This window comes from Lineus longissimus, chromosome 6 (assembly GCF_910592395.1).
Source record: "Lineus longissimus chromosome 6, tnLinLong1.2, whole genome shotgun sequence".
NCBI classification, from domain to species: Eukaryota; Metazoa; Nemertea; class Pilidiophora; order Heteronemertea; family Lineidae; genus Lineus; species Lineus longissimus.
In genome coordinates this window covers 14,654,308-14,681,115 of record NC_088313.1, presented here as the reverse complement: position 1 = coordinate 14,681,115, position 26,808 = coordinate 14,654,308, and the positions used below count along the sequence as shown (strand labels likewise).

Below are 26,808 nucleotides of genomic sequence, written 5' to 3'. Positions count from 1 at the left end.
ACATTTATGGCTAGTTTTTCTTTTCTTCAGGTTGTTGATTTTAACACATGACACATTTCATAGAATAAAATCATAATCAAAATCACAATATTTTTTGTATAGTTTTTAATGAAAAGACACCTGACGCGAAGATTCAGTAGCTACAATCAACTTTTTTTGCGTCGGGTAGAACATTTAGAAGTGATCAGTTTATTCTTTGGCGAAGATGATGCCTTGACAAAAATCCTGTCACATAACAGAAATAGAACGGGTATAATAAGACCTTCGACAGTAGTCGATTTGGCGCCATCAGTTAGGCATATAATGGTATAAGGCTATCTTATCCACCCCCCCCCCCCCCCCCATCCAAGCACCAAAATAATCACTCATCGGTTTTTACTGTACGAGTGTTTGCTTTTTGACCACTTATCACTAAATTGAACTGGTTCGGAAACAAAATGGCTGAAAAATGAAAAAATTCAGACTACGTTATAACTACATGTATAATGCACGTAATGAAATCTCATAATCAAAAGTGGTAAATATTTTTTGAGTCACCCAGTACTCACAGATATGTTAGACGTACAGACAAGGGATTACGGTTCTTCATCATGACAACTATCAGCCAGCTGGGGCGGTGGAAATGAAAAATTGTCAAAACGCAGCATAATAAAATTGAAGTAAACATATCAGAAGCGTGCGTTACTCTCAATGAATAATTTCGTAAATAACATTTCCCCCAAACCATCAGACTACTTTACATTTACAATTCGATCGATTAGATTCGCTTTTTTATTCATCATCGGCTCAATGTAGCTGTGAATTGTATTTCGAAACAATGCCAAGCAATTTCTTATATCGATCCTCTGACAACAAAAATGATCCTAATCGATTGTCCATGCTTTCATCCCAATGCATTGTTCTGGTTTGAAAGTTTAAAAAAATAGCCTGTACAGTAGTACTTCATTGTGCAATAATCAAGCGTTATTTCACCGTATATAAATCTTATATCTAATTTCAATTCAAAAACCTCCACCATGCTGCTGAAATGACCTCTCTGTCTGGTGTTTTTGGTAAAGGCTGACACTTTTGTCTAAATGAATGTATTATTGCTGAACTCAAAAGCAGAGTAAGCATATTTTACACTCTTAAATCGCTTCCCCCTCTTTCTCAAAACCCGATGAGAAAATCAGCTAATTATCCTACCAGCGTGACAAATCTAGTCCTAACTCATAGCGCTGGAGGAATTATTGATTTCATCCACCACTAGATCACGTTTAACGATTCGATTGATCTGCCACCACTCTATAAGCTAATGTTCCCATAATTACTGTGGCCAATCAGTCAATAGTCACGTCAACGCCAAGTTAAAGTTGAACTGCCTTCGAGAAGCAAAGCTTGGAGTCAAATTATAGGTATGCTCCGACGACCGGGGTAACGCCTTCCAAAAAGCGAGTAAAACTACATGACCTGAGACTCGACTATTGATTCTTATGTTTTTAATGAGCAACATCACGCCATGCAACACTCCTTGTATATGCAACAACAGCCTTCAGAAAGGGAGTTGCCTTTGCTACGTTACACCAGCTTTCGACGCTGCGACACTCCGTCCGTCACAGCGCAAAATTCCTCAGTAGATTTTTACATAAAGAATGTCTTTCTCAGTGGATTCAAACTCCTTCTTCTGAAGCCGTAGTCATGAAATTTTCACATCTGAATAAATGATACATAAACTATACGATTGGCTTAAAGTATATGTCTTCATCACAAATGGCATTGGTGGTCTTGTAGTACGCTGCGTGCCTTTAAGCATCGCCCCGATGCTCGAAATATTGACTTCATATCGCAACGTGCTATAGTAAAATATCAGGAATTTATAAGCAATGTCCATATAAGTTTGGTAATCTTCGTTACAAACCTCATACTAAATATCAAAGGCGAACTGCTACACGAGATATTTTTTCCATTACACTCGTATAAGGACCGTAACATTGATATGGTCGCCTGAGAAGGGCCGTCGGAAATCCGTCGGAAATTGAAACTCCACTTGACCAATTCCTGAAACCTCCTCGTTCGGGGGGTTCTTGGTGTGTGGATCAAGCGGGTTAGTTCAATCACCGATATATCATGTTTCAGACGGTCTTCAGGGCGCTCTCGCTTTAGCTCTGTCGCTATTTGGAATTTTTTAATGGACCTAATTCAGCTTTAATGGAGTAAGTGATCGGTTTTGGCCTGTGGGGGATATTCAAACATATCCTTTTAATTCCGTCTCTGGCATTTGCGTCTCACTGTGCAATTACTCGATTGGCAAGAGGTATTAATCGATGAATTCGTAAAAGTTGGGTTCGTATGCATTTGAGATGATCGATGGATAACACGAGCTGGTTATGGTGAAAAAAAACTTTAATCAAAGCAAGGTATAACTAACCAATCTCCTGATGTTATTCAAATTATGACTGGGCCAGAAATTCGAATGGTGGGTATTTGAGAGGTTACGTTTCACCCCGATTCTTAATTTCATACAACCACTAAGCAATACATGAGAAGCAAACAAGTTGGGTGTATGTTTTAGAAACTAAATAACATCTTAACAATAAAGAAGTTCATCTTGTTTTTTAACATTGGCACGTGCATAATGTTGTTTTTTTGCATATCTTTTGCAGCCGAAGTTATCATAAAAGAACTCAATCACCATGCTCTCCCCTGTCAAAGAATATCAGGAATCCAGTAGGTTCTACTACTGTTTAAAAAACCCTCAATAGGCAAGAAGACCCCCAACATTTCTAGTACCAACTACACGCTAGTTTGATACTTTTCCCGAATTTATGTTTATTGAGATATTGATTCGCCTAAACAGTCGATTCATAATATGAACTCCGCTCCTGGGCAGATTGAAATGACCTACAGTACCTCGTCGTTTGTAATGCACACTGGCTCCTCAATGGTGCGCAACTTTGGGTTTACAATGGTAACAACTGTTCAGCGGGTGCTCACGGTAACCAGCCTGTGCGTAATATGATTGCTACGTAGGCAACGGCTGGCTCAGCGGTATACACTTCCGTAGGAATCAAAGGCATCGTTCGAAGAGATACAAATAAAGGTTTATGAGCTTTTGAAAAATCTTTAGTGGTTTTTCGCTAACACAAATGTGTACCCCAGAGATTTTTTTCAGCGAAACGAAAGACTCATATTCCATGGTTTTTCAGGATCTCAACAACCATTGGGGTTTTCATATACCGTAAACCTTTACGAGTTGCATGTGTTAGCACAAAAACAACTTTAATGTACTTTCAAAAGCTCAAAAACTTTTATGTCAAATAATGTTAGGTGCTTCTACAATTCTGGTAAAAAGTTTGCTGAAGGTCCTCCTCCAGTCTGCAGATCATTCGGACACCGTGCAACCTTCCATGCTGAAGCTAGACTATCTAGGGCACCGATATAGTTATGGCAGTATAAATGCACCGTGACCTGACACTGGATGAATGCTTGCCTATGGTCTACGCCTGTAGTTCCGGCAGTAAGATGGTACGGGATCCTTACAATCGGTTAGGGGAAACATCATGTCACCCTCCGTACAGAAACAAAAGGTCATGGTGCCGCCATATTTGTAGACAACCCACTCAAGACCTGAAACACAGAAACGTACACTTTTATTGTTTGGTGTATTGACCACGGGCTAGCTCTACATCAACTTGTTTTATTGGAACACCCTTCGGCATGTTAGTATGCTCATTTGATGACTTTAAATGAGCATTACAATTGCAAAGTTGGTACAATATTTTTTTCTTCAGATGCACGGTGCAATGCATATTCTTGTGGCACTCGACAAAACTTCTTATCTCAACGATACCTACCATTGTCTAACATCTGAAACTTGGTTAGTGGGTGCCGCGAATTGACCGCTCCGCTCTGGTGTGCCATCTGCAACAGCCCAAGGAAAAACTAAAAAAGAAGAGGAAAAAATTGCATCAGTACAGCATTCCACGATGATGAGGTCACTGCAGCTGCTGCCCTCTATTTCCCCATCGCTGAATTACAGGCAATGTCGGACAAACATGCGGTTTCGTAATGGATTCAGGCTTTCTAACTATACAGTTAGATTCAATCTGGCACATGTCCGAGTGTTGGAAATACTACATAATTGTTCTGAATATTTCTCTTTCTGACTCTGTGGTATCATTCATGCTAAAAAACAATGCAGGGTCAAAGATAATTGACTTTGAAATAAGCTCAAATGCGGAGAAATAAGTGTCGATGTCCGACTGTCACGTGACTAAAACGTCATCAATATCTTATGAAAATGACCTTGTGAGCTATAAATAGTTACTTCGCGGAATACTATTAAGAAATGTTCATGATCACCCATTGGTCAAATGCTGGTCATCCAGATGAAATACTTACTGCTTCTTCGTAAGATCTTATTTAACTTCGGGTACATTTGCATGTACAATTCAAAAAGCTGTAAGTCTACTGTCTTTTCATCGATAAACACAGGTTCCTAATATTCAGGCCAAACCCACCTTATGATGGTACGTAGTAGAGGATCACAATACACGCATGGTAACGACCAATAGCAGTGGACTGTCAACTTGGAAGGCAGGCCTAGGTTTTAGAGGGGCTGCTGTATGTTTCACAGGTGACCTAATAGGGTTGCGTCATTTGTACGGACGAGTGCCGCGGCGGTATAATACGGGGTGTCCCACAAAATACTCCACCGGTTTTTACGGGGTGTTTAATTTCAAAATTTGAGTACCTTAAAAAGCGTAAAAAAGGCATATCAAGGCTTGTTTGCTAAGTGTAATGGATGATCGAAAGAAAGGAACTTCGAACAACAATGTCTGGTCCATAGTTTGGAATCCGGGAGAATTACCTTAGCATTTTAGTTGGGACACCACGTAGGCTAAAAGGGCAAAAACTATTGAGTAATCAGTGAGGTTTCAGGCGTATATAAAGTTTGGGTACTGTCGGAAACCTCTTCTTGCCTTGCCTACAACTTGTAGAAATATGGATGAGCCACTGCCTAAAAGAAAGCGTAGTTATTCCGTGTCGGAGAAGCTGCGATACCTGCAAGACTTTGAGATTGCCATTGGAAATGGCACTGTGCGAACGATGACAGAATTTGCCAACCACCACAACATACCTTTTGAGACGTTTCGCAGGTGGAACCGTCATGACCTGGAATTGAAGGAGGAGCAGAACCGGGGCAAAGACCGAAAGGTGAAGCAGAGGTTGATTGGTTACTGGCCTGAGGTCGAAGACCAACTAGAAATTTGGTTCCGGGATGTTCGGCAAAGACGTCTACCTGTTGTGATCCAGGATGTCCAGGAGAAGGCCGTGCAACTATTCCACACCTGGTGGGATGCCCTCCCAGAAGAGCGCCGACAACTCGCCACAGAAGCAAAACCACTAATGCATGATTTCCATGCATCCAACGGCTGGGTGGAACTTTTTATGAAGAGGAAGGACATCAGCCTGCGAAAAGTCACGTAGAACACTACCACCATTCCAGAAAACGCCGTTGTCCTGGTTCGAAACTTTCGCGATGAAATAACCAACACCATCGAAAATTTTGGTGTACCAATGCGCCTGTTTTTTAACATGGACCAGACTTTCCTCCTTTTTGACCTCCGCCTAATGTACACCCTCAATGAGAAAGGCGGCACGGCTGTTGATGTACGAACCTCCAGGAAGAATCCAAAGCTGGGATGTTCTGTTACACTTTGCGTGGCGGCGAATGGCGATAAGATGCGAGCCCACATCACCTTTCCGAGAAGAGGATTTGTTCGCGCGCTTCGAGCTCTGGAAGAGGCCGAGTTGCCCGAAAACGTTGTGGTCACATCGTCCGCCACGGGATGGGTCAGACAGGAGACGATTCACCATTGGCTTGACGAAATCTTCATACCATACGTCCATGAGGCCCATGCTGAACAGTTCATACTTTTGGACGATCAGTTCAGAGTACATCGAACGGAGAACTTCAGGAATCGTCTCACTGCAGAAGGGGGCAGACTCAACTTTGTACCGGCCGGATGCACATCTTTGGCACAACCCCTGGATGTGGCTGTCAATGAGATCCTTCAAATGTCACGCCAGACAAGCATGGAAGTCATGGAAGACCGAAAACACCAACGAAGCAGGCCAGTGTGATCCAATTGGACTCAGAGATGTTGTCAACATCGTCAGCCGTGCCTTGGAAGCGATCAGCCCAGAGGTCGTCGAGCATGGATTTGAGAAAGCGTTACGCCCACAGAACATAGACGCAGGTCCACACCCAGTTCCAGATGACGACGATGACGACGAACAGGGGGTAGAATTCCTCAATCTGCCTGATGAGTTTGAGCCTGAGATAGCAGGGCAGTAAGCAATCGGGTCAACAGAGACAATCGGCAACCGGACCAGTAAAAATCCAAAAAATTGATAAAAAAATTTAAAAAACAGAAATGAGAAATAAAAAATAAAAAATAAAAACATTGAATAAAGGCAAAAAAAGATGAATAAAGATTGGATGAAAGCCAATCTGAATAAACCTGAATGCATGAAGCGTCGCTGTCTTGAAGCGATGCTGGTAGAGCCCCCAAAAGGCCTGTGATGCCCACTCCAACGCGTTTTATTGGAGAAAGGGTTAACGTTGATCTATCAAACAGACCCAAACCGCAAAACCGCACTGAAACCGCAAACTCAGACCGCGAACCACAATAAACGCGAGCGGTAGGCGTATGCATTAAGCCTAATGAACCGGTCTTACATCGATGAAAAGGATATCTGCCCATTTCGCCTTAACCTTATTCGCCTTATCCAATTTTGCCTTCTCCCATTTAGCCTTCTCCTAACTTGCCTTTTCTCAATTCGCCTTCTACGATTTCGCCATCGTCTTATCTCGCCTTTGTTCCAATTGGCCTTCTTCCTAACTCGCCTTCCTCTCATCTTGCCTCATCCTAGTTTGCCTTTTCTTATTTCGCCTTTGTCCTATTCTGCCTTGGTTCCATCCTGCCTTATCTCATCTTGCCTTTTCTTGATTGACCTTTGTAGTGTCAATTCGCCTTCTTCCCATTTTGCCTTCTCTCGTTTCGCCATATCTCACCTCGCCTTTTATCAATCCCCCTTCGTTAAGCAAGGAGTCTATTATTCGCAGGGGGGGGGGGGGGGGCAGTGTTTTGAGTAGTTTAATGATTCTGTTCAAAAAAACTTTGGTACTTGTATTATCTCATGCTAAGTTATAGCATTGCTGTGAATGAAGAACATCAAACGTACCAAAACCATCTAAAGGGAACACTGCGTGGGACGTTCTTGAGAGCTAACTCGTTCTGTGAGAAGGCCTCATAATTCCCCAATGATCAAAGGAATACATCTTCCAGATTGCTGGATTTGAGTAGGCCTATTGACCATAGTCCATAATAAAGAACTTCAGAAGCACTCACACTTTGAATGATCAATAAAATACTTAGCACCCCCATCCCTCCTATATAGTACCAGGTCACAAGTCTTACTCATCAAAGAATGCCAAAACACTATGCCAAAATATTTCCATGAAAGACTTGGAAAACTCTAAGATTTGACAAACATGGGTAAAGATACTAAGTTGGTTTTGGAGATACATGTAAGCTTACATGTAGATGGTTCAGAAGTTATGAAGATTTGAAAATATTGGTAATTAAGCAACAGCCTTGGGTAGGATACCAAAACATAATTCGTGGAAACACTCTTATATGAAAGACTTGCCCCACAAATATGGGTAAAAGAGACAAAAGTCTTTTGTAATATGGTATGTAATGTAATATGACTATAATGGCTGAGAAGTTATCTACACTTGTAATTTTGGCAATGTCCACCGGGTTTTGGTTGGGGGTACCCCCGAATTGACCCTAGAAGCCCTTCAACACTGTTGAAGACACTTTCATATGAAAGATTGACTCAACAAACATGGGTAAAGACACAAAGTTTGTTGCAAAGTAGGAAGAAGGCGAAATGGGAAGAAGGCGAAATAATACAAAGGCGGGGCGGGTAAAGGCGAGATAGGATGAAGGCAAATTAGGACAAAGGTAAATTAGGTGAAATAGGAGAAGGCAGATTAAGACAATGGCAAACTGAGACGAAGGCAAGAATGGATAAGGCAACTTGTGATAAGGCAAGATAAAACAGAGGCAAAATAGCATAAGGCGAAAAATGAAAAGGCGAAAAAAGACAAAGCCGAGATAGAATAAGGCGGATTGGGAAGAGGCAAAATTGGAAAAGGCGAAATAGGAGAAGGCGAAATGTATATTTTTTAAAGGCAAAATGGGAAAAGGCGAAAAAAGACAAGGCGAATTGGGCATGAACCATGAAAAGACGGTATATTCATTTGTATACTTGTCAAAATCAATGCGTAAGATATTATCAATAAATCGAAAGAGACATGAACGGATTCGAACCATTGTTGTAAGTATCGATGTACAAAAACCCCAGAACACGAATTCTTTGGGGAAACAAAACATAATTCATTCAACAAGATGTCAAAGAATCGGAATAAAGTGGTTGAGATACCACAATTTCCATCGAACAAGGCATTTTGTTACGCTCTTTGATGCATCTACATGTAATTGCTTTAACGCTATACGTCATTGCATGTATGGTCGGGCTCAACGGTACCCGTCGATGTACATGTACATGAGTTGTTTTGGCAAACTATCGCAGGCTTGTGAAACAAACAACCACGACAGTAAACCTCGTCCGCAGTCCGTGATATTGCAATGATCGTATTGGGAACAAAAGGTCAAATCCACACTTAGGTTTAATGATAGTTCCGTCGAAGAATTGGAATGGTATATACTGCCAGAAATGGACCTATTGGTCAATTGGGGGCGAACCTGTTCGCCGACATTCGTTGCAATTTCTTTATATTTAATCAATGTTAATCGACGAAATGGGATAGCAATCGCGGTGTTAGTAACGCCGACCGGAGAGACAACGGTTGTTATTCTTACTTATGAATACTGGAAAAGTTAGGCAGACAAATCTTCAGTTTAATTTTAGTTCCTTTTTGAGATGTCGTGATGAAATAAAATATTGAATTGAGAGCTGAATTATTTTCAAACAAACTTAGCAACCTTTGAGACATTTACTCGAAAATCAGGGGACAATAAATCCGAGACGATAGAGGATTATTTTAGATATGACGTAATACCACGTGTCACTCCTACTTTACCCTTGTGTCCCAGCCGAACAGAGGCAGAGAGTTTGCCTAGCATGAAGTTGTCATAAATCTATAACTCATTTTTTTGTATCAGTCTTCGATATTCCGGTCCGGTCCATGCGTATAAAAGGGACACATTGTTAATCGTTTGCCTTCAGAATTTCATCATCATTCTACAAATTTCGCCAACGAAACCATCAACATTTCAACCCCAATCGCTCACCATGTTACGAGCATTTGGTGATTATCATATTATATGCTGTACGGATCCAACTCATCTGTGGTACCAAATTCTTGCAATTTCAGCTGAAAAATAAAGCATTACGTCAGCCCAGTTTAGCAAAAGTGAATGCTCGTTCTTGGCTGGGTTGCTCAATGATGTGCGTCTTGTATGCCTAAAGCGTGAGTAAATGTGCTACCTTCGGCTACCGACAATGGAACTCGTCGTGTGAGAGAAGCATCTTTAACCGGCCGTGTGTGAATGACGTGAGCGAGGGAACGGGGTTCACCAGGTCAATTTGTGCAAGTATTATTCATTGATTGGGTCATGGGGCGTTCATTTAGAAAAAGTACACATTGAAGGGGCTGTAAATTTAAGGTCAGTTTTGTCAGTGTGCGTATATACATTTCGCATCGGGAACCCTTTATTTGCTTTAACATGTCATTGTCCGAAAATGGCCGCCCGAGTGTGCAATCGATGGTTTTCAGCTATTGTTCAGAATCGTCCGGAGTTATACATGTATGTAAAATGATTGTTACAAAAACATGCTTTATCCTGTATTATTATAGGGCCGTTTAGACGACAGAAAAAAGGCCCGATGAGATCCGATCGAATCCGAATGCGGTCTAAATTTCCCTGGTGTAAACGCAAACCGATCGGGTCGCATGTAGTCCCATCTATGGCGCTCCAAAGCGATCATATCTCTATAATAACGACATGACGATATTATTTACGACATGTCGATATTATCAATTACGACATGTCGTTATTAATTTCGTCATGTCGTTATTATTATTTCCGACATGACAATATTAATGTCGTTATTAATATTGTCATGTCGGGTATTTTGAGCGTTATTTTCGACATGACGATATTACAAGCGCTCGAAAGCGATCACAATTATATTGGCTAGTCCCGCCCACCAATTACTCTGGCCAATTGAAATCCTCCTTACAAATTGATTGGCTGCTGCTCGTCAATCCACGCCATTGTTTGAAGATTCTGTATCTATAGTCACGTGTAGGGGATTGGGATCACTTCTCATTTTTCTTTGAGGAAGAAAGGAGGAAAGCGTTTCATATGGATATCCCACTTTGATCGTGTCGGCAGTTGCTTACAGGGTCTTTGCGACATCCTACCGTGTGATCTGATGTTGTGGAGACACTCGATTGTGTGTCCCCAGGGACTGATCTATGCTCAGGTATCTTTGCTCAGGTTGTGACATCATATCAAGCAAGGTTCCCGATTGAGACACTTTGATCGTGACGGCAGTTGCCTACAGGGTCTTTGCGACATCCTACCGTGTGATCAGATGTTGTTGAGACACTCGATTGTGTGTCCCCAGGGACTGATCTATGCTCAGGTTGTGACATCATATCAAGCAAGGTTCCCGATTGAGACACTTTGATCGTGTCGGCAGTTGCTTACAGGGTCTTTGCGACATCCTACTGTGTGATCTGATGTTGTGGAGACACTCGATTGATGCATCCGGATCAAATTTGGTCGTCTAAACGCGATCGGGCCTAATGCGGTCTCATCTGGACTAATTTGTTTACCTACACGCATGCGTATTGGATATGGTACTTCGGCAATACTTCCTTTCATTATGAACGCGTGTATTTTTGCGGGAATTAATGTCATTTTGATTGTCAGTTTTATAGTATTTTCTCTTGGCTTATTTTCATTATTCCAATATGGTGAAGGATAAGTTCACAGACACGGTTGTTTTCGATCTCATACATATTTGGAGCGATCAATCCATTCAGCGGAAGCTAGACAGCAGCTACCATAAGAACGAGCTTGCCTAGTACCATTATAACCCGCATTGTGGCGCTAAATCGGTGACGCCACCGCGACATCCTGCGGATTATTGGTGGAACCAAAAGAAATTAGTCCACATCAGTCCTCATTGCTGTTAGCGTCTAAACGGGTACATTAAAATGAGACCACATCCGGTCTGGAATGGGGTTCGATCGGATCGGATCGGAATGCGGTCCTTTTGGAAAGCGTCTAAACGGCCCTATTATGTCATCCCTAATCAAGCATACGTATGAAATAAACAAAATCTTACAAAAACAGGCGGCCTGATCAAACAGTGTAGACGCAATTAAGCCGGTCGAAGGGCGTCAGGACAAAATGCCAATATTGCACGTGATAGGTCTATGTGAAACAAATACACCAAAATCGGCAAATAGCTTCCCCACAGTATATGTATGTAATCACGATTGACATTCGATACGAAAGTCAGCTGCAAATACATCATTATACATGCGAAACAAAAATATTCTAGAAAACACCGATTCAGAGCGCGTAGCATCAGCCCGGCCATCATGTTCACAGGCCAGGCCAGTTATATCTGTTTTAGATCCCGGTCTGTGAGCTGTGCTGCCAGGAGCTGCGTTGCATGCAAGCAAGTGACGTTTTGGATGGCTAATGAGCTTGTCGCAAGATGTACCTATTTCTAAATCTTTATTAGAATAGAAAATAGGAGTTGAGAGCTGAGAGCTGAGAGCTGAGAGCTGAGCATCATCGAGAACAAAGAAAAACTGCACGTCGAATGGCTGATCCGTATCACCAGATTGCATAAGATGATTTTATCTAGCTCGATACCGCAGTTTTCGAGAGTATTCAGGCCAGAGAAATTCATCTTAGACAAGAGTGCGGTTTTCTCTTTATCCTATACCACACGTCTCAAGAAATATCAAGAAAATATCGATTAAAAGGCGATTTTTGTCGAGGGTGACTGCATTGTCGAAACATTTCAGCTGGGTACTGTCTGTAAATGCATTCTACTTCAACCATGCAGAATAAACAGTCGCGAAAAAAAGTTTATCATGGGGCCTCGGGTTTTGAAGAGTTTACCCTGGCTGGGTCTGAATCAGAGGGAAGGGGCTCATCTATTCAACAAGTGGGGGCGAACTGCTTCACAATTGCCAACCTTTATTATTCAAACAATACATGGCATAATAATATGATAACAAGTTGGTGTGTGTAGGGCATGCAGAAAAAGTTTAATTAAAGCGTGGCATGTTTAGCTAATTTAATGAATATCAAATGGACAGTTGGCATTTAATAGCGTTTTAGGTTGCAACGAAGCAACCACCCTACCTATTAATAAGGCTGCTCGAGAACACAACACTAAACATTATTCGTCTCAATCTTTAAAAAAAAACATGACGAATTTGAAAGAAACCATTTGTTTGGTTTTTGACTTCCCTTAAAGCCTTCGGGCGTTGCATGTTTTTACCCGCCGAAGAAAATACCACTTAAATGCTGTTTGCCCGTGATAGCATACATTCAAGAAAAAACCCGAGAAAACACACCGTTTGAAGAAACCATTTGCGGCAAGAGGCGTTGATGTCCGCGTGCTCACGACGGTCATTTCAAACCTGCTGATTATTTTTCTTGACAACATTCTCGGAGCAATTTTGGTATTCGACCTGAAAACAAAATCGGAGTATCGTTGGCGGTTCCCGCGTTATGTCGGACAATGCAAGCAGGTACAGATGGAATTCAATGACCTTTTAGTTATTACGAATTGTGGACGGAAAGGGAACATTCACCATATACTTTTTGACCCTGCTAGGCGAAAACAAAGAGGAAGTGTTCAGTTTAACGACGCCAGAATCTGCGGTAAAGTCCATTTTTACATTTTCTTCGGAGGTGAAACTGCAGTCGGACAATGCTTTGGTCAATATACATTATTGTATCAAGTAATGAAAACTTACAACAAGTCTGATGGCCTTTCTGACTTGACGCTCAAATTGAACGTCATTAAAATATTAGAACTTGTCAGTCAAAGTGATATAGTGATGACCAATACTGATGACGTCATCGCCGTTGAAGAAGACGTTGATTTTACTGTTTTCAGAGGCAATAATAATTACAAGGAGGAGATATTTGAGTCGGGAGGATGGTACAGTAAGCCCAAGGGGATAACGTTTTGTTTGTGGGACGTAACTTACCAACGGATTCTTTGTCGTCGACGATTTGGCACACATGGCGTAATGCATGTAATTGAAATAAAATGTGGAAATATAGTCTCGTCATGCTTGAAGAAAAAGGACACAATATTCCGTTGTCAACATTGCAATATGTTTCTGATAGATTTTCGTGGCAATCTTATAACTTTTTTATTTGATGAAAGTTGGCAATTGCATATAATAGAAATTCACAGGTCAGTGAGCGTTGAAATTTGAGTCAATAGGGTAAAATCTGTGTCGATGAATACTCTTATGTGTCATCAGTGTCGCCTGATAAAGATTGCTCCACTGCAAGATGTCGAGAAATGTTGCATATCGCTGTCTTTTCTACCGTTTCTAAGCAAATTCTGCATTCTGCATTTTCTGCAATGACCCCACTGTGATCGCAGGGAGGCCGACACAAGTAGGGAATTACAGAAATCCAGTCTTGAAGTTACCAGAAGCTGTGTAAACAAGCGAGTTGTATCCGCTGAAAAATACCTCCTGACCTTGCCTATATTGCGTATTGTCATGTTCGCACGTTTGACAGTGGAGGAGACATGCTGCTTAATAGTAAACAGGCTGTCGGAAATCTCTCCAAGATTCTTTGCACAGTCAGATGACTCAACATTACAGTCCACAGATATCTGGCATAGAGCGAGTGCACATAGGTCGTATGAACAGGAACACAGTCTTGTCATTATTGTATGCAAGATCATTCTCGCCGAGCCATCGACTAACGTCAGTGGCACTTTCACCAATTGTCTCAACAGCGGCACATGCATTTGACAGGAATACAGCAAGTACTCTTGAGTATCGTCGGCATACGAGAGGTACCCTCCATCATGGTTGTCATCTGCGCCACGTTAAAGAATGTCAGCCAGGGGATTTGTGTAGAGGGAAAAGAGAACCGGTCCCAGAACGGAGCCCTGTGGAACGTCACAACTAAAACCCACCGGACTTGATGCATCAGTACCAATGCGTACACGCTGTGACCTGTTAGACAGATAGGAACGTATCAAAGACAGCGCAGTCCCCATATTTTATAATGATCGCATCATCATGGGCAAAGTTACCCAATTCTCTCACCAAATTTTGGCGTTATCTTTATCTTCGCCAAAAAGGGAAAGCGTATAAGTAATCGTACCATGGGCAAAGTTGCTCAATTAGCGTTAGTCACTAACGCTGCCATTTACCAAATTTTGCATTATCGTTTCAATCCATTTTCATTGACAATTGAGTCAGTGGAGGTGGCCATTGTGACGTCAGGAATAAATTATTCAAATTTTCTTGAACTTGTAGAAGAATGCGTAGAATGGGAGCAATGAATATATGCTACTCAATGTACTTCACAATGTATCATCATATGCTCTGATATTGCCATGCAATCGCAAAAAATTTGGTTGTACATCAGATAACGACAATTCAGACTTGTACACTGCTTGTACACTGGTTGGAATGTGTCTCATCGCAAACATTTGCCTTTGAAATTCTCTCGCCATAAAACTTAGTAACGATTTTAACAGCAACACTGCTCATCTTCCAACAGAATATGGCCTGACAACATCGACGGTTTACTTACCATGCAGACGAAAAGAAAGCACGCAACTGTTCCGGTTTTCATTCTGATATTCGGGCGAACTCCGTTGCCTAACGAGAAAAGCGTTTTACGATGACTTTTAAAGATATTCCACCTCCCAAAAGAAAAGTTTTGTTCCTTTATTATCCCACTAAGATGTGATAAACAAGGATCTCTAAGAGTCGCAGCAGTCTATCTCTCTATCCTAATTCAAAATTTTGGAATTTTGATTACCGACGCGATTGAGTATCAGGATTTCTGTGACCTGATTGTTGCATTCCTTCAGTCCTACCGTCAAACTCCAAGCATCTCGCCACGTGATCTAGCGGATCGCTCATGCGTAGAAGAATTACTGTTTCGGAGATTGCTATTGCTATTGATCAAGCATGCCAATCAGAAATCAATTGATTTTGATGTTTGTAGAGTACGTTTGACATTGGATTATAGCAGAGTCTTTCAAATTTATTTGAAAGATTCTGGTGATAGTGACTTTCAGCACCGTCAAACGTATCACGTATCCGTATGGATCATACCTATGGCGCATACGGAAACGTGATACGTGAAACGTAAGTCGGACATAACATGAGGTTCAGGATCGATAGATTATGCGTGACTGTGCAATTCGTGAACAGCTCAGCAGATAGGTGGCGATGAAAATGCCTCTTATTAGTCCCACAAGCACCTTCACCAACGAAAGCATCTTCAACGACATTGTTCATGGTAGTGCTTGGTAAAGTTATGTTAATGAGGTCCTGCGATTGCCCACTACCACAATTTATCACATCGTACGATTTCGTACCATTGACGCTGGAGGAGACTGGCCTCCTTGGCCCTGGTAGGCAACCAGCCTTGCAGAGAAAACTCCGAAATGGAACCGGGAAAAGTCTGGACTAGTCAGCCGGGAAATGGCAACCAGTCTCGGAGACGACTGAAACTCCAAAACAAAAACTGACCGAAGACGAAACGCACCGGCCACACTGGTGTCTAAACCGCGTGCGCACGCAAACATAGTGAGGTTTTGCAACCACCAGGTTAGGCCCTACGACGACGTTTATCTATTGTGTGATATCACCCGAACAATAGATAGACGTTGTCGTAGGGCCTAACCGGGTGCCTGCACATATAGCTTAGGCAGGTTTAACGCAGAAGAAGAAGAACAACAAGTACAAGTACCACTGACGTATTGCCCTATATCTTCTTTATTTTGGGCAGGAGCTAAATGATGTTTCGTTTTGTTTTGACGCAGGAAAAAATTAAATGATGATTATTTATATGATTATGATTTCTATGGTTATGATTTATTCATATCCTTCAATAAGTAATAGAAATAACAGCCCGAGTTTAGTAACCGAGCTTTTTAAAAAGGAAAATATTTTGGTAATATTGAAGTTTCAAATTCTCGGTGTTTGTTGATTCCTGATATCACCCAGTGCAATCTGATAAACATTGCCAACTCTTCTTCGTATATTAATAAACAAGGTAAAGCAGCGGTTAAACTTGAGATGTCAGTTTTATTTGCGAAATTCTGCCATCAAATTTCACGTATAAGTCTCCGTGACCTTATCAAATATCCCCAAAGGACCACTAAATCCGTACGCCATTCGCCATGAGTTATGGTTAAATTGAACCCTTGCTGAACTTCATCAATAACTGCCCGTCATCTCACCTTCATTAGCCACCCGCTGGGGAAATGGAAACTCGAAAATCATCAAAACTGCTACATTTCATTTGAAGGCTGAAGTTGTTTACACTGTAATATGCCGTTATAAATTTGGTGGCGAAGAGCGCAAATATGGCGGAACGACACTGTCGTAATGGTATAATGCCAATTATAACCTATTCAGACTGTATAGGTTACATGCTAAAACGCATGGTTTCAAACAAACGATAATTATTCTGAAATTACCCAAATATTTCCACAGACAACTTGAGAAATGTCATGCTTTAAATCAAATAATTATCAAAGTCATTCAAAATTGCGTTGACAGTGTGAGTCGTAATCGACTTCAAGTAGACTTCATTAGTAAGTGTGTCGATTTTGTCCTCAAATTCCATGTTTTGTTGAATATGATGTTGACAAGAAATCACCAAAAATTTAAATGCTTTTTGACCGCCTCCATATTTTGCACCAACCCAAGCGGTGATCACCTTACCAAGAGGGATGTTGACGCAAAGGTCTCATACTCTGTCGATTTTCATCAGCTTAGCGAAGAGTGCATAGGTTTTCTTGGCAACCTTAGGGTCATGCAGATTAAAGTCAACTATCATTCCGTCATGTACTTGGTCATTGTAGATAGGAGCGCTAAGCGTCGTGTACAGTTCATTCTCTGCGACAGCGTCGTCTTCCATTTTTGCTGACGTGATAATGCCACCGTGCGCATGCGCGTTATCGTAATGAACGCCGATGATGTCACCAGCGGCCACTCCAATTGGATGGCGCAGAATGACCGTTTTTCTTCCTATGCCCGCTGGCTGAAATGTTGTTTTTTTGATCAGCCGGTACTTCTGGTCGCTGATCTTACGCCAGACACCGGCGTATGCAGTCCCATTCGAATGCCCTCGGTAATAACGCCAGATCTTTATGTGCCCACTGCACTGGAATGTGTTATCTAGCATCAGTGTCGCCCAGTTGTCACCTGTCACCGGCAGCTTAGTGAGCTTGGTCCGGCCGATTTTGCTTGGGCAGTAGACGCCATCATTATCTGAAAAGAAAACGTTGTCAAAGAAATATCGTTTTTAAGGGTTGGCTATAATATAGGCTCCACCATTATAGCTGGAACTTGAAATCTTCAAGCAATAAGAACGCCTTCAAAATGAAGTGATGGTCCACGTTTTGAATGGGCATTTACATGTACTGCATTTTGAAGGATTTTGAATTGCTTAAGGATTTTAAGCTTTAGCCAAAATGATGGTGCCTGATGGTCAACCCTCAACCTACGTGCAGCTACGTACTAGTACTCTATCTCTTAAGGGTAGAACAGGTGGATTCATAGTCATTTGCCACTTACAGCTAGGGAGCGGAACGCGGAACCGAAACGCTTTAAACGTACAAACCTTGTCGTTGCTTCTCACAGATGAAAGGCAGGGAGATGTGATCCCTGTTAGGTACGTCATTCAGACCCCAGGTATTATTGTAGAGCAAAGTGATGAAGTTCTCTTGGTCATCCCAGTTGTTTGGCTCCCCTGGTGCCCAGCCGAGGAACTGGTCAGGATAATCTACACAACAAAGAAGAGATGCCCTTAAAGGGACACTCCGCTCGTAATTACTGGTGGTCCAGGAAAATAATGCAGCTGATGTACACATATTTGTCTACACAACAGCAATACTGAAATTGGTACGCATTTTTACGCAATGGAAAAATTTTCAAATTCAATTGCAAATCTAATTTTTTTAACGAACGGCGTAGGCCTTTAAAACTTTAACTCAGACTGAGGTGCTGCCGGGTGTCGTTGTTACGGGACTATGTCACGGCCGCAAAGTCCCTCTATACAATTTGCATATGCCTTATTTCTACATGTAATTAAGTTACCAGTTCGTCATCCATGAAAATTGTAACAGCAGCAAAATCTACCCATGCCACTCATATGATACTAAGTAATTTCGTAATATATGTATTGCGTACCGTTTCTGGTAGCTTCCTTTTAAATTAGTCACGAGTTGGAGTAACCGTCTCAAACCCCCTACCACGAAATAAATTTCGCCCAAACCGACCATCTTTTGGCAATCTTTATTTGCGACATGAGATTTTCAAAGAAGGGGTGAAAAAGCCTAAGAACAGAGCCTACTTTACTGCTGTGGCCGATACCTTCATCCAAATAACGTACCTTTGAACAACATGTAGTCCTTGCTCCAGACCCACTGTCTTGCTATCGGAATACCTCCAGTCCACCACTTAACATCGTCAAAATGTTTAACCTCGCGCATCGTCGTTCTCAAGAATTCTAGTTCCGCCTCCGTTTCCAAGGCAACGAGACGCGCGCCCATGTGCATGCACGTTTCCTCCGCGCCCTGGCGGGCTTTGTTATTATGAATCGAGAAGTAGTAGCAATGTCCCTGAAACGTTCGCCAGCGCTGTGGGCACTCTGAAAGACAAGTGCAAATCGTTTTACCATTCGTAACCAGTTAGGCAAGGCTCTCAAATTGACGAGTTCTCCCTTACGCCTACCGGTTTGCCACCGCCACTCATGCCCGCTGCAACTAAGATCAATCTTCCGCTTTACACCACTTATAGATTTTTAAGCCATTTTCCTTCAGATATCAACTGCCATAGCTTTTTCCAACATCTCACTCGAACCTACTATTTGCAGGACAGGGAGACCCAAGGGCATGATATATCCATATAATTTTTCATTGGTCATGACTATGATAATTTCAGAGTTTAGGGGGCTGAAGTTGGGGGGTCAGTTTTGTCTTAACTTCACCCGTCCACCACGTTTCAAGGCTTAGCGGGTTAATTTGATCCCCAAAACATATCAGGCTCTGAGTCCATCAGAATGTTTGGCAGAAACACCTTATAATCATGAACACGGTACCTTTTTCATCCTCGCCCCCAAGTAATGCTCTCTGCATGGCCTTCTCGCAGACGAAATCGAGGCTCGATGTCCGATCCTCATCGTACCACCACCAGCGGCTATCTTTGAAATAAAGGGCAAGGTAGGTGTCATCTAGCATCCCCCGCGGCCGATTCCTGAACCACGGGCTTAGGGTCACTGCAAGAAAATTATCATTAAAAGGGCATGGTAAATTAGGTATCATTTACTGTTCCTCGCGGCCGGTTTCTGAGCTATTGGCCCTCTTCTTTTTACATCTTATTGTCATTGCCGACACGGGGTCAGAATCACTGCAAGATAATTAGCTTACGCTGCGGTACAGTGGTGTCCCAGACCCATTCCATCCAAGGCGCACTCAGGATACTGGCGCTGAAGTTAGTCTGCGTCCCTCCCGTCCACCACTCTTCGTATTCCACCCTCAACCCCTGCGATCGCTTGATACTTTCGAGGGACTTGCACAGAAAACTGCAAAACAGGAAACATAGAAAACTCAATTCATGCAACAGTAAAGGTCGAAAGTCCCGACAAGATTCTTCTAGACATTCAGTTTTTTAAACACGTGAATGCAGAATCTTTGCAAGATCTTTTACTGAGACTATTAGGGAGTATTCGCCAAGCCCCCGAAACGCGAGCGCAAATGCCCATCACATTGTTCGGCATCGTAATCATAAATTATGACATGATATATAATGAAAGTCGTTGGTACATTCTAAAATATATTTCCACGCCAGAAAGCAATGATTAAAGGTACAGACTTTTTAGCTCACCTCTTAGCAGAGGTGAGCTTATCCCATACCGTGGCGTCCGTCGTCCGTCGTCGTCGTCGTCGTCGTCGTCGTCGTCGTCGTCGTCGTCGTCGTCGTCGTCGTCCGTCGTCCGTTAGCAGGGCACGTTTCGTAACTGTTAAAGCTATTGAGTTGAAACTTGGTACACATGTACCCTTATGTAATGACACCTTGGAGACCAAGTTTCGGTCCGATTCGTTTCATGGTTTGGCCACCAGGGGGCTAAACGTTAAAAGTGAAAATATGCAATATCTCCCTTAATAGTAGTCGGGAAATTTTGAAAAAAATATGGTAGGTACTTCTAGCAAAGGTGCATCATATATCCTCCGGGTTTTTGATTTGACCTCCTTTTCAAGGTCACAGAGGTCAAATGGTGTAAATTGGCCGTTAGGATGTAACGATGGCACGTTTCTAAACTGCAATGATTATTGATACCAAATTTGGTACACATTTACCCCTTAGTCAGGTGATCTCAGGGACCGAAGTTTGGTCCAATATGATTCACCACTTGACCACCAGGGGGCAAAATCCAAAAACCTTAAAAATGTGATTATTCCTTAACTTCTTGCCCGATTGCCACCAATTTGATATCATGGGTACATCTAACCACCATACAGTATATGTCACACAGGTTTTTAATTTGACATTCTTGTCAAGGTCACAGAGGTCAAATGGCGTAAATTCGCCGTCAGGCCGTAACTATGGCACGTTTCTTAACTGCAATGACTATTGATCACAAATTAAGTACACATGTACCCCTTGGTCAGGTGATCTTAGGTACCGAAGTTTGGTGCGATCTGATTTGCCGTTTGGCCTCCAGGGAGGGGGCCAAATCCTAAATTCTTCAAAATGCCATTATTCCTAGTAATGACTTGCCCGATTGGCACCAATTTTATATCATAGGTACATCTAATTCTAACAACCATTCAATGTGTCACCCGGGTCTTCTTTGATTTGACCTACTTTTCAAGGTCACAGAGGTCGAATGTACTGTAAATTGGCCATTTTGGGGAAATTGTAATTGCTTGGACCTACATCAAACCTAACACTACATGACACAATACCATGCTCTTTATCCATCTTTCCTCCACATGAGGTGAGCACAATGGCCCTGGCCATTTCATTTGGTTTCTTGGGGTCTTGAAATGGTTAATCATTTATGAAAGATGTGGTTCCACTTCACAAAAAGATGATTTCACGGCGGAAAGCATAGTAATAATAATCAGGATGACACTCACTCGAACTCCGGCTCATCGTTAATTGCTACCAGGTAGGCGCCGAACTCATTGCAGTGGAGCTTGGCCCTTTTCTGCCCCTTGTCGGACGAATCTACGAACAAATAGCAACTGTCCCTGAAGCGGCGGAAGTCGGGGGGACAATCTGCATAGAGAAAAAAAGAAGCATTCAGTGGAAAGATACCAAGACATGAATTGTTTTTTAGATACACGTAGTTATTGCCAAGGTAATTGGAGCACGCTAGCCAGGTAAAATTTGGTAAAGTGAAAGTATTTTAAATTTCTTAATGGTATAGTTAACTCACTTGATCTGATCGAAGCCAATTTCTTCTCGCAAATAAAACTGAGATCATCCGTGATGACGTAATCATTCCATCCCCAGACTCCCCCTGAGAAGACCAGGGTGATTCCCTTCTCGTAGACCCTGCTTGGTTCATCTTGAAGCCACGCGGTGAACGTCAGTGCCTCAGTGGACCTGGATTAGATTTAGAGTCATATTAGATGATATAATTGGCAGAAAAAATAAATCATGCCCAACGTTTCTATGGGCTATTGCCTGGTTATTTCCAAAATGTTTCCTTGTTTCTGGAATCGAATTTTGGAACCAATCATAGATCCTGTTTTGGCTGTGCTACCCAGGAAGTAACAACACATGTTTTTTTATGAACATATTAGGGAAGAAATGGTCCACATCCTACCTAACCGGGTTGACTTCTGCCTGTGTCATCGGAATACGAGACTGGTCCCACCTCCACCCCAGCTTGCCAGGCTCACGGCGTCCGCTCGTCCAGAACTGTTTCCGCCACCACGTTGAGTATCTGCAAGAATGAATAAAGACTAAGAACTTTTTAGAACTTCAGAAGAGGTAAAAACAATTTCCTTATCAAAAGGCCAGCCCAACTGTTCCTTAAGTGAACTAATCATTGCGCCATAGCGCGAAATCGTGGATACTCGCATTTCAAAGAGGGGTTTAATTTTGGACCTCATTATAATACCACTATCTTATTAGCTTGAAAAGCCTATATCACTGATTTCAAGCTCGTCTGCAAGGAAATCAAACTGTTTTTGGTCTGTATGTCGACCAGGTCGGTGTCGAAATGTTTACATAAAGTTCGCCTTGTCATGATCACATGCAATGAGTAACTTTAGTAACGAAGAAGTCTCTCTAAAGAGTAGGCAACATATGATTCCCTTTTCACCCTTCCGTCATATTTTCATGCTTGAGTCAATGAGCGAACATGCTAGTGACATATGATCAACACGTGAACCGTGACACGTGACAACGTGAATCCTATGTAACCCCGCCTTGCAAGTGTTGCAAACTTACTTGAACGGATCATCATCAGTCAGTCCAATCCGTCTCTCAATCTCGTCCACGAGGAAATCGAACTCTTCCTTTGTCTGTATGCCTACCAGGTCCGCTCCTTGGGCCTTACACGTGTTGTCAGCGTTCCGGATCTTCAGCCATTGGGAAATACTGAAGAAGTAGCAGCGGTCTTTGAACGCGATGAATCCGCTGCCCGCACAACCTGAAAAGGGAAAAATCTACTCCATAAACGTGTTCAAACGAAAGATTAAGACCACAAAAGACAGAGGACACAGAGGTCTTAACTGCTGACAAAAGCAGATAGACCGGGTCACCACCTATCATTAGAATTATGCATCATGAGTGTTTTTGTGTCCTTCGTGCTCTAAGCCTGGCCCAATGAAATGCACTACCAATGCATAGTTTTGATGATACGATGTACATGGTAGCACTGTCAATTTGCTCTTGTCAAAGAAAGGTTGTTTTTTCCAAAATTTTACTACTCACTGTGAGATATATGCCCTTCAACAGCGCTAATACACTTGTCTTCCTTTCTCTTTAGCAGTAAATATTTATTGTCGCTGCTGTCACAGTCGTTCTGTATTTGAATTTGGCGACTTGGCGCTATGACGATTAGACTAGCCGAACTATGGCACGTGGCTGTGACTGATGCAGGCCGTAGTCACCCTTCATTAATCAAAGAAGCAGACAGCATCAAGAACCACGACTTCAAAAACATGATATAGAAACCAGGCAAGGATAAGAGTCCTGAACGATTTTGCTGAAGTGTCGACACCGTACTAAAAAATCCGAATCAGATATGGAAATCTCATTTGCAAAAGTGTATAGATCATGAATGTATGTCTCGTTAATGAAAAAGTTGAGCTTATCTGGCAACACTATTTCGATTTCTTAGAGCAGTTTAAAGTTACACGTTTTGATGCAATACAACATGAGTTGTGAGATACCAGAACCAACATTCATGATCTATACACTTTTGCAAATGATATTCCCAAATCTGATTTGAGGTATCGGAATTTCTTAATACCGTGTCGACACTTGAGCAAATTCGTTCAGGTCTCTCTTCATATAATTTCTATATCAGGTTTTTGAAGTGGTGCTTGATGCTGGCTGCTTCTATGATGAGTCAGGGGATACGTCTTCCAGTTGGGGAAAGCATGTCACTTTTATTATCATCAATAGGCAGGCGTTCTAGCCCGAGCGTCCCTAACCAACCGCATCTTTGGATCAAGTCCAAGAAAATTGACACGAACTTTAGTTTAAAAGCGCCATTGATACAATCATGGCGCCAACCTCTCGATTCTATAAAGAGTTTATTCGAGAAGATCATTTTAAACGTTGAAATCATAAACAAACCATCTTATCAGATCAACAATAATTACTTATAAACGATACACATGGAGAGAAAAATGCAGATGCAAGTATATCGAATTGACCATTAGTGACCTCAGCATATTTTTCAATTTCTTTTTGAGTTTCGTGAAGTCCTTTCACAGGCACGTGAAAGAAAGAGCGCAATAGCCGCCGACTGCCCCCTCGACTGAAAAACAGCCCCCCCCCCCAAACACACACACGCACCCGCACTGACAACACGTAAAAGAACGCGTGTTGCCAGTGGGATAGTGTTCATCAGTCAAGTAGGGAGGGGGGGGGGCTGTGGGGGATATTGAGCACTTATATGTACGTGTCTGTGGCCGGTTCTCAGACCAATGACTGAGATACAGCGACTGAATTGCGAAGCTCCCATAGGTAATGCAGCGCATAATGCATTTTGATACCAATGCCCGAGAGTGGGTGACACCTCATTTTGCATACCCTCCCAGGCATGATTATCCCATACCTTTGGAACCTGGCAATGCATTATTGAGTGCAATTCATCACTCTTTCCATCCTCAATTAGAACCAGGTTTGATCATCAGGAGATCTTCTTGGCAGCCAAGGGTAGTCCATCAAATACTTATTAAATACCTGTCAGGCAAGAATGTCTACTGCGAGAGGTGGTGGTACATCTAATTCAAGACCAAGCGAAGACATGTCGAAGCATATTTTACTTTCAGAAAAGCTGCATAAAAGTGTATTGCTTGCGTATCAACATGAATTCACATATAGTTCATTTTGAAGCTTGTGACTTGTTACTCAGTTTTTCCATAAGAGAGGGCTACATAGGATTCGTGATGCATCTTCACGAACTGATTCAAGTCATGTCACATTTTCGAGCCTAAGTCAATTAAAAAAAACACATGTGAACCATGAAAGGTGACAACGTGGATCGTATGTAAACCAGGCTTTATACGTACAACAATATTGGTGATAGAATATTTTTGTTGGAGTCAGTTCTTGGGTTTCCTGAGAACAGCCGTCTACCCTCAGCTTGCAATTGGTATTTACTTGAAGAAGTTCCAATTACTTTAGGATTCAAAGTTCCAGCAAAATGGTGGTACCCAGGGTGAACCCTTAAGTGACGCGTCAGTAAGTTCATTTCCAAAGAGGCGGATACATAGGATTGACGAGGTCGCGTTTTACCCTCAAGTCATAAGATTTCTGTTTAAAATCTTATGCATATCAGCGTACCATCTTTACAAGTTTCTAAGTTAAATATTCTATTTCATTTCGTATGCATCATCTATGTATAATCTCCACAACTCTTGTAAAATTCTTCCTTAATCTTAAACCTGAATCGATTGTACATGTACACGTTTGTACATTTACACGGAACTGACAAGATGTTAACCAAGTTGTAAAAATCTCACTGGCTTTCGAACTGGGTAGTCACGATGGTATTGGTAGCCAATCGCAGCGGTAGCAATTAAATTTTGGTTTCAAGAATTTTCTATATTCATGAACAGCACTACAAATGTCTTTGAGTGTAGTCTGTAGGATTATTTGTCGCCTACACATGTCCATATCAAAACTTCAAAAACCCGTTGAGAAACTTACCTTGGAAGTTTCCACCAACGAAATTCTCCAATGCGACTGTTATCAAAATGCAAAAGGTTGCAAAGCACTTGAAACCGTCCATCATTCTTTTCGTATTCACAAATTTCTTGGTAAAAAACTGAGCGATAATGTCGACGATGCAAATCGCAGCAATCAACGAAACGAATTACTAAATATGATGTGCGGCTCTGTAAAAGTGTTATCTCCTCCTATAATCAACTTTGAAATTCGTTCAATATTCAGTTAATGGTAAAACGAAGAAGCATCAAATTCAACACCCGTCGATCCGCTCAACAGCGCTCTAACTCGTAGTTCATCTCAAGCGATTTCAGATAAGTTTGTTTCCGCATGGTATCCCGACAAAGCGTTGAATCGCGTCATATCAGATGATATTGCACTAGAATTGACCAAGGCCTCAGAGACTTTGGAGTAAAATACGGCACCTATTGCACCTCGAAGATATCAGAGTCCAGGATACTATTAATGCTCCTTCACCTGCACTTTCTGTAGATCAACCAACTTTCTTACTTCCCCGTGCCAGCAACCTGCCAAAAGGTCCGATTACACCGCATATCGCCTTGCTTTCGTAGGAAGCATATAAAACGCGTTATATATCACAAACATCTCGGATAAGATAAACAAGTGAGTGAGTTTGGCGCAAAGCAGGTAGAATGACGCATACCATTATCAACCACTCTCGAGTTTCTCGCTGATTTCTTCCAGGCAACCTATTTACCCTTGGGAATACGCAGTACTTATCGAAGGATTTCCCACCTCTCCGAGTGAAGGACAGCCACCTCTCCGAGTGAATCTTATCTCAGGCTGAGTGCTAGTCGGACCAATAGCCCTTGATGTAACGTACATCTAACATACAGCTTCCACACTGTGGCGAGGCTATGCTAGGACACGTGGAACCATGCATGGTCAGGGTATCAGATCGATTGTGCTCCTCAGTTTTGGAATGAAATCTTCGGATTTCTCCTGTTCCCGCATATTCTGAAATGTGTCGGCTATACTTTTCCGCCAGTCAAAGTTGCGAAAGACTACGTGTATGTAATACAAGG

At 42.1% G+C, this 26,808-nt stretch overlaps 1 protein-coding gene and 1 long non-coding RNA gene across 2 annotated transcripts; both read right to left on the bottom strand.

The window, feature by feature from the left end:
* Positions 1 to 334: 334 nt before the first annotated feature.
* LOC135489720 (uncharacterized) lies at positions 335 to 15,188 on the bottom strand. The gene is made up of 3 exons (XR_010447200.1): positions 14,913 to 15,188; positions 3,834 to 3,921; positions 335 to 3,606 (listed from the first exon to the last, which is right to left on the bottom strand). It is a non-coding gene; the product is annotated as an uncharacterized LOC135489720 (long non-coding RNA).
* A 1,212-nt stretch (positions 15,189 to 16,400) lies between these two features.
* Positions 16,401 to 26,262, bottom strand: LOC135489699 (C-type mannose receptor 2-like). The gene is made up of 10 exons (XM_064775188.1): positions 25,745 to 26,262; positions 22,808 to 23,009; positions 22,179 to 22,298; positions 21,786 to 21,955; positions 21,484 to 21,625; positions 19,771 to 19,925; positions 19,443 to 19,619; positions 18,735 to 18,992; positions 17,964 to 18,125; positions 16,401 to 17,611 (listed from the first exon to the last, which is right to left on the bottom strand). Exons 1-10 carry the CDS (start codon positions 25,827 to 25,829, stop codon positions 17,088 to 17,090), a joined length of 1,995 nt encoding a protein of 664 aa, XP_064631258.1. The 5' UTR covers positions 25,830 to 26,262; the 3' UTR covers positions 16,401 to 17,087.
* Between the last annotated feature and the right edge of the window lie 546 nt (positions 26,263 to 26,808).

Excerpts from the sequence above, each read along its gene's own strand:
- LOC135489699 (XM_064775188.1), bottom strand. The coding sequence starts at position 25,829 with ATGATGGACGGTTTCAAGTGCTTTGCAACCTTTTGCATTTTGATAACA. Across the intron at positions 22,299-22,807 it reads ACTGATGATGATCCGTTCAA|ATACTCAACGTGGTGGCGGA; the intron begins GTAAGTTTGCAA and ends TCATTCTTGCAG. Across the intron at positions 18,993-19,442 it reads TGGGGGCGAGGATGAAAAAG|AGTGCCCACAGCGCTGGCGA; the intron begins GTACCGTGTTCA and ends CTTGTCTTTCAG.